General features: G+C 42.3%; 1 protein-coding gene across 2 annotated transcripts in view; it reads right to left on the bottom strand.

Annotated features, from left to right (window-relative positions):
- Window positions 1-1,585: 1,585 nt before the first annotated feature.
- Window positions 1,586-16,413, bottom strand: part of FLT3 (fms related receptor tyrosine kinase 3) — a 75,703-nt gene continuing 60,875 nt past the window's right edge. For both annotated transcript variants that reach the window (XM_084878679.1, XM_084878680.1), the window contains 5 exons: window positions 12,255-12,377; window positions 10,100-10,211; window positions 9,274-9,373; window positions 8,698-8,803; window positions 1,586-2,139 (listed from right to left, as the gene is read on the bottom strand). In XM_084878679.1, coding sequence (XP_084734805.1) covers window positions 2,017-2,139; window positions 8,698-8,803; window positions 9,274-9,373; window positions 10,100-10,211; window positions 12,255-12,377 — 564 coding nt within the window. In that variant the 3' untranslated portion in view covers window positions 1,586-2,016. The remainder of the gene's footprint in view (window positions 2,140-8,697; window positions 8,804-9,273; window positions 9,374-10,099; window positions 10,212-12,254; window positions 12,378-16,413) is intronic.

Raw genomic sequence — 16,413 nt, 5'->3', positions numbered from 1 at the left:
TACATGCCCTTGATTGGAATTGAATCTGGGACTCTTGAGTCTGCAGGCCAATGCTCTATTCACTGAGCCAAACCAAGCAGGGCAGAAACACCTTTTCTGACTATTCATTGGCTAAACTCCTGGTATGCCTCTAGTAGTGTTCTTGGTAACATGGATAATAAGAATCCAAGAAGGTGATCTAGGGTTTTTCCACCTCACTCCTGGAGGAAAAAACAAAGATTCGCTGCTGGAGGGACTAAGAAATATCATATCCTGCCCTAGCCAGTTTGGCTCAGGGGATAGAAACTCAGCCTGTGGAGGCAGGGTCAGGGTTTGATTCTGATCAAGGGTATGTACCTAGGTTGCAGGCTCCTTCCAGACTGGGGCCCAAGTCAGGGCTCATGCAGGAGACAACCAATCGAGTGTCCCTCTCACTTTGATGTGTCTTTTCCTCTCTCTTCCAAGCTCTCTAAAAATCAATGGGAAAATATCTTTAGGTGAGAAAAAAGAAAGAAAGAAAGATAGAAAGAAAGAAAGAAAGGAAGGAAGGAAGGAAGGAAGGAAGGAAGGAAGGAAGGAAGGAAGGAAGGAAGAAAGGAAGGAAGGAAGAAAGAAAGAAAGGTCATTTCCTATGAAAGAGACATCTTGAAAATGCCTAAAGAAAGTTGTCATTTTTCATGGTGAAGGGACTTGAATTTGTGTTGATTAAAACACCTTGGCAGCCAGCAGTGGCAGCAGCAGCAGGGTGATGGGGGTGGCGCCTTCCCCTGATGAGCCTGTAGGAGGCCAGATTGCAGTTTAGGCCCACTCCCGTAGGAAGCGGGCCTAAGCTGTCAGTAGGACATCCCCTGAGGGCTCCCAGGCTGTGAGAGGGGGCAGGCTGACCTTCTGGTGCACAAAATTTGTGCACTGGGTTCCTAATCAATTATAAACAAGAAAAAAATTAGTGTAATCTAAGTGAGTTTATGGGGACTGGTCTACAAGAAAGGATTAAAACCAGGAAGGAAAGCACAAATGACAATTAGATAATGTCTATGGGCCAACCATCATTCTAAATGATTTATATGTTTATGTAATATATGTATATATTATATTTATAACATACATATAAGATATATGTAATTCACTTAATTCTTACAATAGCCCTGTCAGATAGATGCCATTATTATCCATTTTCCAGAAGAGAAAACAGGGGCCTGAAGAAGTCCAGTCATTTGCCGAACATCACACAGTTAAAAAGTGGTGGGGAACTCGTATTTGGAGCCACTAAAATTAAAGGGAGGCCAAGAAGAAGTAAGAAAAGGCTACACTGGACAAATCCAAGTCTATAAGCCTGTGGGATGGGGGTGCTAAGCTCCAGAGGACGAAGGGGACTACATCAAGAGTGCTACAGAGAAGACAGCAGACGTCCAGCATCAGCTCTTCTCCTCCCATCAGGGGGCAGGACTCAGGGGTCCTTTAAAGAATCTGAAGAAGGGATGGGCCTTCTCAGCAAGAGAAAACCCACACAGGCACAAACAAAACATCACACACAATTTCAGTAGGTTCATGAACTCCAGGTAAGTCTTGCCCTAAATACACTGTGCAAATAATTCAGTAACAACCATTTCTATAGTAGAAACTTTATTTCCATTCATAAAATATATCACTAAATATCTGAAAAAGATACATATTATCTTAAAACATAGATTTAAAAAAATGATATCAGCTTCTCCTCAGCAAAATGTATTTTGTTTTATGTATTTACAAGAATATACTATACTTAGGTACACAACTTTCACTCAAACCAGCCTGAGAAGGCCTTTGGATGTATGTAGATGCTCCGATAAAGTTAATTATCAGCTCTTCCTGCCTTGTGCAAATTCAACTTTACAAAAGTTCCTTTGAAAACAACAGTAAATATAGAGAGCTTCTAGAGAAAAGTCCAGCAAAGCAGCAATTGAGAATACATTTTAGTGATGAAGTTAATCTTGTTTTGGTAATCAATAACCAGTCGAAGGTGAGGGGGAGAGGAGTTCTTAAAACTAAATTGTTTCTCTACGAGTCTTCAGCGCTATCCTGCGGAGAGGGCAGCCCTGCACCCGTCTCTCTGCTGTAAGGTTGCCTGTTTTGGTAGCCGGAAGGATGTTTAGAAACATGGCCATCCATATTCTGATACATCTGAATACAGAAAAGAGAAAGAACATTCATCATCTGGTTAACACTTACATGTCACGTGCTTATTCTGCAAATTATTGCTTACTTTTACTATGCATAGGCTTTAGAAGCTATTCTATATATTAATTGATAAAGCAATTTTTTGCTGTCTATTAATGGAGAAATCAAGTCATAGTCAAATATTTTATTTCATTACTACTTCTACTTTTAGATATAAAATCTTGATCTAGAAATCCTAAAGCCATGCAGAAAAACCACAAAAGAAAAAGTCCACAAAAAAGACAATTGATCATTATGCAATTAATACAGGGAACTGATTCTTGACTTCTGACTTGGGAGTTTAGTGACTTTTCTAAAATATGGTTCTATTTATTTTATTTTATTTTTAAAAAATATTTTTACTTCAGAGAGAAAGGAAGAGGGAGAAATGGAAACGTCAATGATGAGAGAGAACCATTGATGGGCTGCTTCCGGCAAGCCCTACACTGGGGATTGAGGCCACAACCCGGGCATGTGCTCTGACCAGGAATCAAACCATGATTCATAGGTCATTGCTCAACCACTGAGCCATGCCAGCTGGGTGGAGATTTAGTGATTTAAAAAATTTTTTTTTACAAAAACAAAAAGAGCTCTATTTTTTTTGTCTGGTTATCAAATTAATACACATTCATAGGATAATTTAAGGAATATAGAACATTCTATAGTAAAGAGCTAAAACCATCAGAGGTGCCCACCATTATAGATAGCTTGCTTTGCACACACAAATTTGTATCAGTTGGTTCAGACTGTAGATTCTGTTTCAGCACCTTATTTTGAATTACTAATACTATATATAAACAGTTGTTCCTATGTTATATGTGTCAATTATGATGTTCATATGTTACATGGGTTACATCTTTCCACTATTTACTAAACATGAACCATATCTTTCTAATGGCAGCCTAGAGTTCTATAGTACCATAGATGTACCATAATTGGTACATAATTGGTTATCCTATATAATAAAAGGCTAATATGTAAATTGATCAAACGGTGGAACAGCCGGTTGCTATAACACATACAGACCACTGTGGGCAGATGCTCAATGCAGGAGCTGCCCCCTAGTAAGGAGGCACAGGAGGAGTGCTTCTCAGCCAGAAGCCAGGCTCATGACTGGCAAGTGCAGAGGTGGCGGCAGGAGTCTCTCCCGCCTCTGTGGCAGCACAAAGGATATCTGACTGCCTGCTTAGGCCAGTTCCCCATAGGAATCCATCAGTTGGACATCCCCTGAAGGCTTCCAGATTGTGAGAGGGTGCAGGCAAGGCTGAGGGTACCCCTCCGAGTGCATAAATTTTGTGCACTGGGCCTCTAGAATAATATGCAGTTAAAAAGTGTACATGTGACTATGTCTTTGGAAGAGGTGGGGGAAGTGATCAGGTGGATGCACATTTTTTTGTTGTTATTGTTAATCCTCACTCGAGGATGTTTTTTCCATTATTATTATTATTATTTTTTTAAGAGAGTGGAAGGGAGTGGGAGAGACAGAGATAATCAATTGTTGCCTCCCAAACATACCCCAGCTGGTGCCAGGGATAGAGCCTGCAACTGAGGTATGTTCCTTGAACCGGAATCAAATCTGCGACCCTTGAGTCCATGAGTAGATGCTCTAACTATTGAGCAACCAGCAAGGGCAGGAAATACACATTTGAATTGTTATACCTTTGACTTGTGCTGACCTGCTGAAGGGTTCCTTACCTCTATTTTTATCCACTGTGCTGGGAAGACTACTTCCAGAGCCTTACCAAAAGTGGGTAGTAACAGTCCTCCACATCTCTACCCTTTATCCAGATACTTGTTTTCTATCCCTCCCTATCTGCATATGTTTCATGATAAACAAAGTTAAGCATCTTCTTCTATATTCAATGACCTTTCTCATTTTATTCTAAACAGTCTATCTCCTTTGCCCTTTTATATTGGGCTGGCTTATTTATTTATTTATTTATTTATTTATTTATTTATTTATTTATAAGAACTCCTGCTCTAATTTGGTTTGGTTCAGTAGATAGACTGAAAAGTCCCAGGTTCAATTCCAGTCAAGGGCATGTTCCGTTGGTCATGGGTACATCCCCCATAGGAGGTGTGCAGAAGGCAGCTGACCAATGTTTTTTCTCTCATCGATGTTTCTAATTCTATCCCTCTCCCTTCCTCTCTGTAAAAAACAATAAAATATACATTTTAAAAAAAGAACTCCTTATGAAGCAGAGATGGTGTATTCTTTAAGTTTGACAGACTCCTCCATTCCCCCATTCCTCACTACTGTCTTTGTTGCTGTTGTTAGTTTTTGTTGTGTTGTTTTAAATATATTTTCATTATTTCAGAGATTTCTGAGTTGGAGAGAGAGAAACATCAATAATGAGAGAGAATCATTGATCAGCTGTCTCCTGCACATCCCACATTTGGAATTGAGCCCACAACCCAAGCATGTGCCTTGACTTCCTGATTCATAGGTCAATGTTCAACCATTGAGCCACATTGGCTAGGGCAATACATCTTTTTTGTAAAGTGGATACAGCAATTGGTGATGACCTATTCGACTTGCTGAAACAAATGTATGTCTCTGGCACTGAATTTCTAACAATGATGAGAGAGAATCATTGATTGGCTGTTTCCTGCACACCCCACACAGGGGATCAAGCCCACAACCCAAGCATTTGCCTCACAGGGAGTTGAACCTCCTGGTTCATAGGTTGACACTCAATCACTGAGACATACTGGCTGGGCACCTCTTTATTTTTATTATTGTATTTTTATTTATTTTAGAGAGAGGAAGGGAGAGGGAGAGAGAAAAAGATTGATGTGAGTTGAGAAACATCAACTAGCTGCCTCCCTCATGCATCAAACCCACCTTTTGGATGGCATTCAACCAACTGAGCCACACTGGCTATGCACTCATCTCTTAACTGGTACACTTACTCTCACTCTTTTGCTTTTGTTTCCCCTAATTTACTTTTATGATTCCTTTCTTTCTTTCTAGAAATATTTACATCCAACTTCTATATACTAAACATTATGCTAGCAGTTGGATATATAATGGTAAATAGTACAGATGTGGCCTCAACCCACATTTGTTCATTTATTTAGTGACAGCTATTGTCCCCTGTGTAGGGGACTCCATCAGGTGACGTAAAGATGAGCAGCACCACCCTTGTCCTCATACATCAAGTCCAGTGATGAGAAAGAGGACCACAAAACAAAATGATCATCCCATAAGTCTAGTTAACCATACATAGTGATTTGGGTCTTTAAGACAAACATTGAAGCATGTTTGTCTGCTCTAAAATCTTCATTGGTTCACCACTCTTTAAATAATACTTTAGTAGGTTATTCAATGATCACCCTGCCCTCATCCTACACTTTTGGGGTTGGGTTATATCTAAAAGTATTAGCCTACATTTTCTCTATGCATTTCCCTCCATTTTCACTTGTTCTCTGAGAGCACTTCCTTTCCCTATGCATAATAAAGCAGAAACAGAGATTCTACAAAAACCATTTGCATGCGTTCCAGAAAAGGTGACCCCAAGCAAAGTATGCTGGCCAGGTCTGTTTTCCCATTCAAGAGACTGGATATGATGACCTAGCTGGTTTGGCTCAGTGGCATAGCATCGACCTGCAGACTGAAGGGTCCCAGGTTTCATGGCACATGCTTGGGTTGTGGGCTCAATCCCCAGTAGGGGGCATGCAGGAGACAGCTGATTAATGTTTCTCTCTCATCATTGATGTTTCTATCTCTCTATCCCTCTCCCTTCCTCTCTCAAATCAATAAAAATATTGGGGGGGGGGGGAGAGACTGGACGTGATTATGCAAAGTTGTGAAAAGATGGAGTGGTAGCAGAGGAGGGACAGTTTGCTCACAGTGGGCAGAGCTGCCTGATATGGTTGTGCAGGTTACACCTTGCTCAAAGGTGCCTAGCCAAATGGGCAAGTGGGGACTGAAACCCGTATGTGCTATGCTGTCCAGGAGTCTAGACTGGATATGCCAGGCAGTGGTCAGGAACTTCTTTTGGTGTATTCATCCCACCCATAGGGGGCGCCTTTTCCTAATTTACCCAAAGAAGCTACCAATTGCTACCAGAGGCTTTGATTCTGGTAAGACAACATCTTTTCATCACAGAGGGTCAGGGAGAGAGCTGAAGAAATTGGGGGGAAAGTTGGAGCATTGACCTTGAGCATGGATACCCTCAGCTGAAGCATTATCTATAGCAAGGGTGGGGAGCCTTTCTCCTGCCAAGGGCCACTGAGTATTTATATAATAACATCATTCAAGGGCCGTACAAAATTATCAACTTAAAAATTAGCCTGCTAAATTTGGTCAAACATTTAATATACTCACCCCTAATGCTTTGGCAGGGCCAGACCTAATGATTTGGGGGGCCTTATAAGGCCCAAAGGCCGGATGTTACCCACCCTTGATCTATGGAAAGCTTGCTATTCCATTCCTGATGCCCCCTGAACAGAAGGAAGGGGATCTGGACATCCTGTGTGTGTGTGGGGGGGGGGGGGGGCATGAAAGGAGAACCGCACACCAAGACCAAGGTGATCCTGACCAGAGCCACGGGGTCCCTCCCCACCTGGCTACACTTACCACCTTCAAAGTCTTGTTTCCTCCATTTCCCCTCACTCACCCTACAATGTAGTCACAACCATTTATTTCCCATTCTAATTTCTCAACTTCGACCCTTTATATTACTCATCTAGCATGGAATACACTACTAACCCTCCATTCCTCGGTAGCCAAAATACTACACATTCTTCACAGCAGAGCTCAAAAACCACTCTGTAAACCTGCACCTAACTTTCCAAAAAGTAAAAATCACTCAACCCTTTTTCTTTACTCCACCAGCTCATTTCTTGTTTCTCTCTATAACTCTCCTTTCAGTTTATTTCATGGTGTCATTAACTGCTTACAGGTAATTTGTCCAATAGCCTGTAGTCCCTTCGGGGCTTTCTATTTCTCATAACCTTTTTGACCTAATTTCCTGACAATATCTTAGTTTCTATACACGATTTTTAAAAAATCATAGCAGAAGGAAAGGACAGCAATTGGTAGCAATTGGTAGCTTCTACATAGACCTCTAGAGAAACCACAGAATTGAAAATGGGCTCTTAATAACTTCAAAACAGAAGAAAGATAATCCACTTAAAGAATCAGATTCACATTTAATTAACTTTTATTGAGTAACTACTAAGTGCCTGCTATGTGTTAAGACTTTTCACATATGTCATCTTTTTTTAAATAAGTTTAAAAAAATATTTTTATTGATCTCAGAGAGAAAGGGAGAGGGAGAGATAGAAACATCAATGACAAAAGAATCATTGATCGCCAGCCTCCTGCACACGTCCCTACTGGGGATCAAGCCTTAAACCCAGGCATGTGCCCTGACCAGGACTCAAACCATAACTTCCTGGTTCATAGGTCAGTGTTCAACCATTGAGCCACACTGGCAAGGTACATATGTCTTGTTAATTACAGTACTCCTTAAAATTATGTAAAGTAAGGTTTGTTAATCCCATACTCCAGATCAGGAAACAGACCGCAGAAAAAGCTAAGTGGCTTAAGTCATATAAGGAGCAAACTAATGAGCCAAGATTTAAACCCAGGTATGGGGAGTTTAAGGTGCCATCTTTCGTTCACTTCACCTAGGGCACATGTGTCAAACACAAGGCCCTCGGGCCAAATCTAGCCCGCCAGGCCTTGCAATGTGGCCCGCACCGCGCTGTCATCACTGCACTCCGCTGTCAGTTTATGACATTGTCAGTTTATGACTGTTCAGTAAACCATTCGGCCGGCGATCTAGGCTGGATTTTAGATTTTGGCCCCTTCTCTGATTGAGTTCGACACCCCTAACCTAGGGGATGGCTCCTTTTGCTGTACGAGGTGGTGCTGATGAGACAAAGAATCATCAAAGTAATTCCATGTTCCCAAAGTTCAAGGATCATTTAATTTAGCAACCTATTCTACATGTGAGAAAACTAAGGCCCAGAGAAATAAAGTGATCTCCTATAATTCACACTCCTCTTAGAGAGCAGAGAAGTAGAACTGGTATTAGACACTCACAGATTCAGGTTAATGTTCTTTCCATTCTGTTATATTACATGATTGCATTGTACAGAGCTTCATCATGAATTAGGAAAGGTAGGTCAGGGATTAAATTTTATTTAGTTGTCTAGTCCTCTGCACTGGACACTTAAAAGCATTTAATTCCTTAATCAATTGGCTGAAATTTTCAGAAAAAAACTCCCCCCCGCCAAAAAAAAGAAATTCCTTATTAATAAGTATGTCTCACCCATACTATCTTTTTCTTTTTTTAATTAAATATATTTTTGTGTAAAACTTAATTATAGTTGACCTACAATATTATATTAGATTCAAGTGTATCACTACACACAACTTTTAAAGGGCAACCATGACAAGTTGGGGTGAGGAAGGCAACTTGGTGCCTTGGGTTCTTTGGAAACCGGCAGCGACTGTTCTCATGGCCTCCTTTAGAGTCCCACTTGAGAAAGGGCCGTGTTACCACATACCGCTTCCTCCGCGTCTGCCAGCTGACAGCCCAAACATGAAGTCAGATTAGAGAAGGATGGCCGTTTCCTTGAGTCGAAAGCCCAGCAGGACTGCATTATAAAGTATCTATAAAAGTAACAGAACAGGGAGCAAGATGAGGAAATCTGAATGGAGCAAAAGGAATAATTTTTCACATAACGAAGTACCACTGATTGCCAGGGAGCTGCGTATTTGTGGCATGTTTGTTTTGTGGCAAGTACTTGACTGGATTTTGAACTCATATCAGAAAGGGCAAATTTGATGATGGACAGAAATGCATTTGAAAAAATACAATGTGGACCAGACGTCAGGAGATGGAGTCTTATCACTCAGGATCCCTCAAGCAAAGGAACCGAAACCCAGAAGTGAGAGTACCTCAGGTCAGGAAAGGCTCGGTTTCGTTCAGAAACCCCCAGACACAACGGGGGAGTTTTCTTTTCTAAAGAGGAATCATATGAGCTTTGCATTAAGGAGTTTTACTTTTCTTGTCATGCACTGGGAACTACACAGACTAAGAATTTCTGATTGCAGCCACTTCACAGTCTGTAAGAACTTACATTTCTTCTGTAGCATAAAATGGCTGGTCCATTTTAAATCCACTCTGAATGAGTTTATAGAAGTTTGCATCAACCGGAATGCCAGGGTAAGGATTGACACCTGAGGGAAACATTGGGGAGTAGAAGCATTTTTCCTTCTTCCCTTCCTTCCTTCCTTCCTTCCTTCCTTCCTTCCTTCCTTCCTTCCTTCCTTCCTTCCTTCCTTCCTTCCTTCCTCGCTCCCTCCCTCCTTCTCTCCCTCCCCCCTTTCATCCTTTCCTCCCTTCCTCCTTTCCTCCCTTCCTCCCTCCCTCCCTGCTATTGTTGTTGTTAATCCTCATCCATCGATATTTTTCCATTGATTTTTAGAGAGAATGGAGGAGGGGGAGAGACAGAAACATCCATGTGAGAGAGACACTTTGATCAGTTGCCTCCTGTATGGACCCCTGAAACCAAGGTATGCGTCATTGATGGGAATCAAATCTTTGACCCTTTAGTCCATGGGCTGATGCTCTATCCATTGAGCCAAACCAGCTAGGGCTCATTCTTCATTTCTTTTTTCATTCATTCAATTAACAAATGTATGGAGAGCTCCAATGAGCCAGATGCTGAATTGTGCTGGGCTGTTACTGGGCCAAATCATGGTTCCAGCTGTCAAACAGGTAATGGGCTGACAACAGAACTACTGATCCCAGTAAATAAAACATCGAGTGGCACCTGCTGCAACAGAAGTAAGACTTGGGAGCTCTGGGCGCATTCCAGGTGGCATTTCATCCACTCTGGCTTAGGAGCTGAGGAGGGCACAGAAGCCCAGAGCCCAGAGAGGGCAGCAAACTGCAAACCTTACCAAGTGAGAATATCTCCCAGAGTAATATTCCGTATGACCAGACATCACTCTTGATAGTGTAGACCCCTTCAAACAAGCTTTCAGGAGCCATCCACTTCACAGGCAGGCGGGCCTGTGTAAAACCCAAGAGATCAGTGGTGAGTTTTCCATGGACAAACACTTCTTGTCTCTTGTGAGCTAGAAGATAAATTTGATCTTCCTAAGGCCACTCTTAATGCTTTATTGAGAAAATCATACTCCTCATATCAAACTAGCATTCTAACATAGTAGTCTTAAGAAAAACCCTGCCCATATTTCTTTAAAACTTAACTTGAACAAAAACTTGTGCTTGCGATTGAAAAGCTTAACAGTAGATACTTTCCATTAAGGGGTAGCTAGTCAGTTGCTCGGAGGTAAGTGGATACTAATGAATCAGTGCATCATTTTGTTAAAGCATTTCTTGGAAGAACTTCAGTGAAAATGCTCTACACAAGAAAATGTGGTGAAGGAAGCATATGTCATCACTTCCAGAAATGATAGCAGGCAGGCTTCTGTGGCTTTAATAATTTCCAGCAGCATGAAACGGGGATTTTAAATGAGCACAGACTCAGATTAGAACCAAGACAGGGACGAAGAGCGTTGTGTAATAGTTTTTCTTCATGGTTAGGGAGCCCTTCGCAGTGCACGTTTATTCTGTCAAGTAAAATAAAAACTCAAGATAGAAACCCTATCTTAAATCCTCCACAAATTGATGAACTGATAGGACCAAGCAGACGAATCTGGCTAATTTGATCAACTGAATGAGTGAATTGTAGTTGCAAATGTGATTCAGCTTCTTACAGGAGTGACCACCAATTAGTAGGGTAGAAACTGCATAGGTGAACATTCATCTTATTTGTGACGTCAGCTAAATGAAGCACAGATCTGACATCAGCTCAGATGATTATTTGAGTCTGGTGGAAATATAATTGAATTTGATTTTTAACATTTATTGGATGCTTACCCTGGACAGGAGCTTTCATGTGGATTTTATTGGTTCATTCCCACAGTGATGCTGACTCAGACCAGTGAATATTCCCCATGGGAAACACCGTACCGTCCACCGTGGTTATACAGAGACTCAGGCTCAGACTATTCACACTCTCATCTTTGGGCTGTGTAATCACGGGCAAGTTACATGTCTGTGCTACAGTTTCCTCAGCCACAAATGAGTACTTTTGACCTAACTCAGTGGTTGGCAAACCGTGGCTCGCAATCCACATGTGGCTCTTGGGCCCCTTGAGTGTTCTATTGCCGCTTCTTCAAAATAGACTCGCCCAGGCTGAAAACCAACTTCTGCGTACGGGCCACAAAGTTTCAATCGCACTGAACGTGCACACCCGCACGTGGTGTTTTGTGGAAGAGCCGCACTCAAGGGGCCAAAGAGCCGCGGTGTGCCGACCCCGGACCTAACTGAATTAATATATGTAAAGCCCATAAAACAGAAATTAGCACTCAGTAAGCATGATATCAGCATTTGTGATTATTTTACAAGTAAGGACAATAAAGCAGCTAGAAACCCCAAAATGAAGAGCCCCAAAGAAGAATAGGGGCTTGAGTCCAGGTGTAACAATCATACTCAATGTTATCTTCTAGTATTTCTAATACTTTTCTTATAAATAACACACCTATCCTTGGTTTTTTTAAACAAGAAAATTTAGTCATATTCTACGTTTCCCTGAGTAAAAGTAATAGGATGAAAAATATTCATTAACTAATATTTAATTTGCACATTGTTCCTTATAGAAATTTATATTTAATATTTGATTTACATTAAGTACTTTATTGTATCTATTAGTTATTCCCATCATTGAAAACATAACTCAATAGTCACTTTATAGTTAAGAGAAAGAATTGCAAGTAATGAGCTTTGTTTTTTAGTGTGGTTTGTACTCCAAGGACCCTAAATGACCTATTCTGACGAGCCCCAGGATAGATGAGTTGCTGTTTTGCTCAAATTTTGTTACAGACAAAATATTCCCTGAAGCTGTAGAAAATTTGTTCAGCATTAAAAAGCAAACTGCTCAAAGGAAATGTTTGGATGTTAATCAACACTGCGGTGAGTGCACATGTTCACCATGACAATGACAAAACACAAAATAATGGGAGAAAAACGTGTAAGAAACAGCAGTCTCACATTGCCCCTGATAACGTAGTTGGAATCACTCATAATATCTCGAGCCAATCCAAAATCGCATATCTTCACCACTTTCCCACGGGTCACCAGCACGTTCCTGGCGGCCAGGTCTCTGTGGACACACTGGAAGGAACGATACGGGAGTTATTTGCTGTGGTGCAGCTCACAGTGGCAACCTTTCTTCTGGCTTTGAGTTCAGCAGGAGTTACAGATGAATGCATGCATAGTTCATGCGGTGTCTTATCTTTGCTGGGTCATGAGCAATCACCATGAAATATAACCAAGTCAGGGCCCAATTCTCCAGCTACCATGGCTACAGACATTGTGCTGCTAATGGAACATTCTCAGAGGCCAAAGGGGATGGGTTCTTAGAAAGGAGATCAAACGGAGTTGATGTTGCATCTTGCTCTAAATATGGGACAAAACACAGCCCTCTGCTGAGCTCCCAGAGGGATTTTCAGAGCTGTCTTTCAGCACTCTTATTGTGGTGATGGAGAAAATAGTCACTTTTCTGACTGGAAAATGACTTTGGCAATAAAATGGAGTAACCTCAAAGAAAACATTCAGAAAAGAATACTAAAAATAAGCTTGGGAAGGTTGACTGTAGTGGAATTAGAAAAAACAATCCCTGAATTTAAATATGATATAACTTTAATCCAAGTGGTTTGTCAAGAAAATTAAGAAGGAAGATTTTTAAAGGAACAGGGCACGAGTAGCAAAGGTCCAAAGGTCTGTTTTCAATATTTAAAATATAAAAGCAAAAGCCATAAGGACTCAAATTCCTGTAGTTCCCTTCCTTCCTACTGTGAGTGCTGTTCACTTAAAGGCTCCATTTACATTTCACCCACTTCCCCACCACGCCCCTGCAGCCCCCCGCCCCCTTCCCACCTCCCAGGGGTCTGCCCAGGCTGCTCTGGCTAAGCCCAGGCCGACCTGCACAGCGCCTATCCAGGCATGAGTGGATCTGAGCTCCCTGGGAATGTAGTTCTGCTGTCCAGCCTTCTCCAGGCTGTTTCCTTCCTACTGCTCTGGCGGTTCCACATCCTCCCCTGAGCACTTCGTCCAACCCAGGGAGCAACCATCGGCACCCAGATCTCTAGTTCCAACTCAAACAGTTCCCTTGAGCTTCAGATAGGCATAGCCAAGTGTCTGCTTTGTTGCCCAAAGAATCTCACATTCAACATGTTTAAACCCACAATCTTTCTCAACAAACTCCCTCTGATTCCATATTCTGACCTCATCCCATGTTCCCTGCTGGTCTTCTTTCAGAAAGGCTTTTCTGCACCACCTCCCTCCCTCAGTGCCTGTCGCTGCCCTGGGTTCCCAGATCTTACTAGAACACAGTATTTATTTGTTTGTTTGTTTTAAAATATATTTTATTGATTTTTTTACAGAGAGGAAGGTTGAGGGATAGAGAGCTAGAAATATCCATGAGAGAGAAACATCGACCAGCTGCCTCCTGCACACCCCCTACTGGGGATATGCCCGCAGCCAATGTACATGCCCTAGACAAGAATCAAACCTGGGACCCTTCAGTCCGCAGACCGATGCTCCATCCACTGAGCCAAACCGGTTTTGGCAAGAAACAGTATTTATCATGCTCCAATATAATCACTGATTTGCCTGACTCTTGATCTCTTTCACCCCTAACAATGATGAGCTCTGACTGTATCTCAGCACATAGCACAGTGCTTAGCACTAGCCGGTGCTCAAGTAATATTTGAGGGCGTCACAGAGCCTGCAGAGGGACAAAAACAGGAGATAGTGCCACCGTGGTTCAGGGGAAGGCCTACAGGGAAAATGAGGGAAGAGGGCCTAAGGTACTGGATATTCTTCAAAATATTCTTTCTACAAGCCCAGAGGGGAAAAGCAGTGCTCCTTGACCCCCAGTTGTGAGCAGTTTGAGTATTTACTTAACTACAGACAGCCAACCGGACCAGACGATCCAGGTGGATAACCCTCCAGCATCTGCAAAGATCCCCGTGAAAGCACTACTGTTGACGTGCAGGTGAACTACACAGATAAAGGAACTTGGACAAAGAGAATCCAACAGCAGGAAGGAAGATGAAGAGAAGAATGTACCTCAGAGATGAAGGTCAAGAAAATACTATGAGCCCTGACCAGTTTAGCTCGGTGGATAGTGTCGGCCTGTGGATTCAAGGGTCCCAGGTTCAATTCCAGTAGGGGATATCCAGGCACAGCTCCAGTAGGGGGTATGCAGGTGATTGATGTTTCTAACTCTCTATCCCTCTCCCTTCCTCTCTGTAAAATTCCAATAAAATATATTTTAAAAAAGAAAAAGAAAATACTATGAGACGTAATTTTTAAAAACTATTGAGCAAGGATGTCCAAATTTGGAAGAGAAGAGCAAATAGGTAATAAGTACTTTTAATATCCTCGGGGGGCAGGGATTCTTGCACTTCTAATTGAGGTTGTGCTAAATACATGGTAGGCAAAAGTAGGTCTACAGTTGTGAGTACTCATGACATGTAGTTAATGAGGCTATTGTAGTAATCATAACCTGCATGTCGCTTCTCAGATGAATAACTGTAAACCTACTTTTGCTTACCCCTATATACAAATTAATTTGGAGGAAATTGACTTTCCCTTTAAACATTGTCTCCTATGAATATAGTAGAACTAATTTATCTGGAGGTTTTTTTTGCCCTTTAGTAAAGATTCACAGGTTTCTTTCATATAAAGACTACAGTCCCAGTGCATGAAATTCATGCACTTGATGGGGGGAGGGGGGGTCCTTTAGCCTGCCTGCAACCTCTTGCAGTCCAGGAGCCCTTGGGGAATGTCCGACTGCCAAGGAGGTGAGAGACGCTCCTGCCACCGCTGTTGCACCCTCCACCCCGGCTTCTGGCTGAGCAGCACTCCCCCTGTGGGATTGGGCCAAAACTAGCTCTCCAATATCCCCCAAGGGGTCCCGGATTGTGAGAGGGGACAGGCCAGGCTGAGGGACTCACCAGTGCATGATCAGGGCCGGGCAGGTTGGCCAGCGGGGGAGGAATCACAGGAGGGCTCTAAGGCATGTCTGGTCCATCTCACTCAGTTCTGATTGGCCAGACCCCGGTAGCAAGCTAACCCACTGGTCGGAGCATTCTCCCCCTGGTGGTCAGTGCATGTCATAGCGAGTGATTGAGCGGCCTTAGCATATCATTAGCATATTATGCTTTGATTGGCTAATCAGCCGACCAGTGGACTGGACACTTAGCATATTAGGCTTTTATTATATATTGTAGGACTAGGAGCTCATTGCAGGAAGATTTCTGCAAGCCACCGCCTGCCCCACCCATCGCCGCCACTGCCCCCTGCCCCGCCCTGCCCCGCCCACACTTTCCCTCCAGCAGCTTTCCACTTTTCCTCCCTCTTCCTTCTATGCTATCTTCAGGCTTCACTCTTCCCTCCCTCAGTGTATGCAAATTAACCGCCATCTTGGTTGGGTTAATTTGCATACTCGCTCTGATTAGCTGTGGGCGTCAACCAAACTCATGAAGGTACGGTCAATTAGCATTTTTCTCTTTTATTAGTGTAAATATTTCTTGTTATGTTTACCTTAAGATGTTTTATAGATTTAGTTGCTATTATGAATAGAATTTTTTTCTAGTCTTCCAAGCTTTTGGCTTATTTCATGTTACTCTTTTTATTTATTTATTTATTTACTTACTTAAATTTAATAAATATTTATTGTTCAGATTATTACAATTGTTCCTCTTTTTCCCCCTCATAGCTCCCCTCCACCAGGTTCCTACCCTCCCCTGTCCTTATCCCCCCCTCCCTCCCCCCCCCCCCCCCCCCGGCACTGTCCTACTCCATAGGTGATGCCTTTTGTTCAGTCTCTTCCTGCACCCTCCACTCCCCTTTCCCCCCAAGAACTGTCAGTCTACTCCCTTTCTATGCCCCTTCATGTTACTCTTTTTAAAAACTGAGATGTAACTGACATGTAACATTGCATTATAGAGTACTTTTTTAAAAGGAAATAATAAAGTTGAAATGATTCTCTCCAAACTCAGGGAGAAAGGAATAAAAGGGAGGAAAGTGGAGGAGAGAGGGAGGAAGAAAGTAAAAGGCTCAAAGAAAAAAAGAAGAGAAAAAGTTTGGGAAATAAAGAGAAGATAATGAAAGGCAAGCAAATGAGAACAAAAGTAGCTGG

Source organism: Pipistrellus hanaki, assembly GCF_964339955.1.
Source record: "Pipistrellus hanaki genome assembly, chromosome: 3".
In the NCBI taxonomy this organism is placed as follows: Eukaryota; Metazoa; Chordata; class Mammalia; order Chiroptera; family Vespertilionidae; genus Pipistrellus; species Pipistrellus hanaki.
The sequence above is the reverse complement of the archived record's forward strand: the minus strand, read 5'-3'. Positions and strand labels throughout refer to the sequence as shown.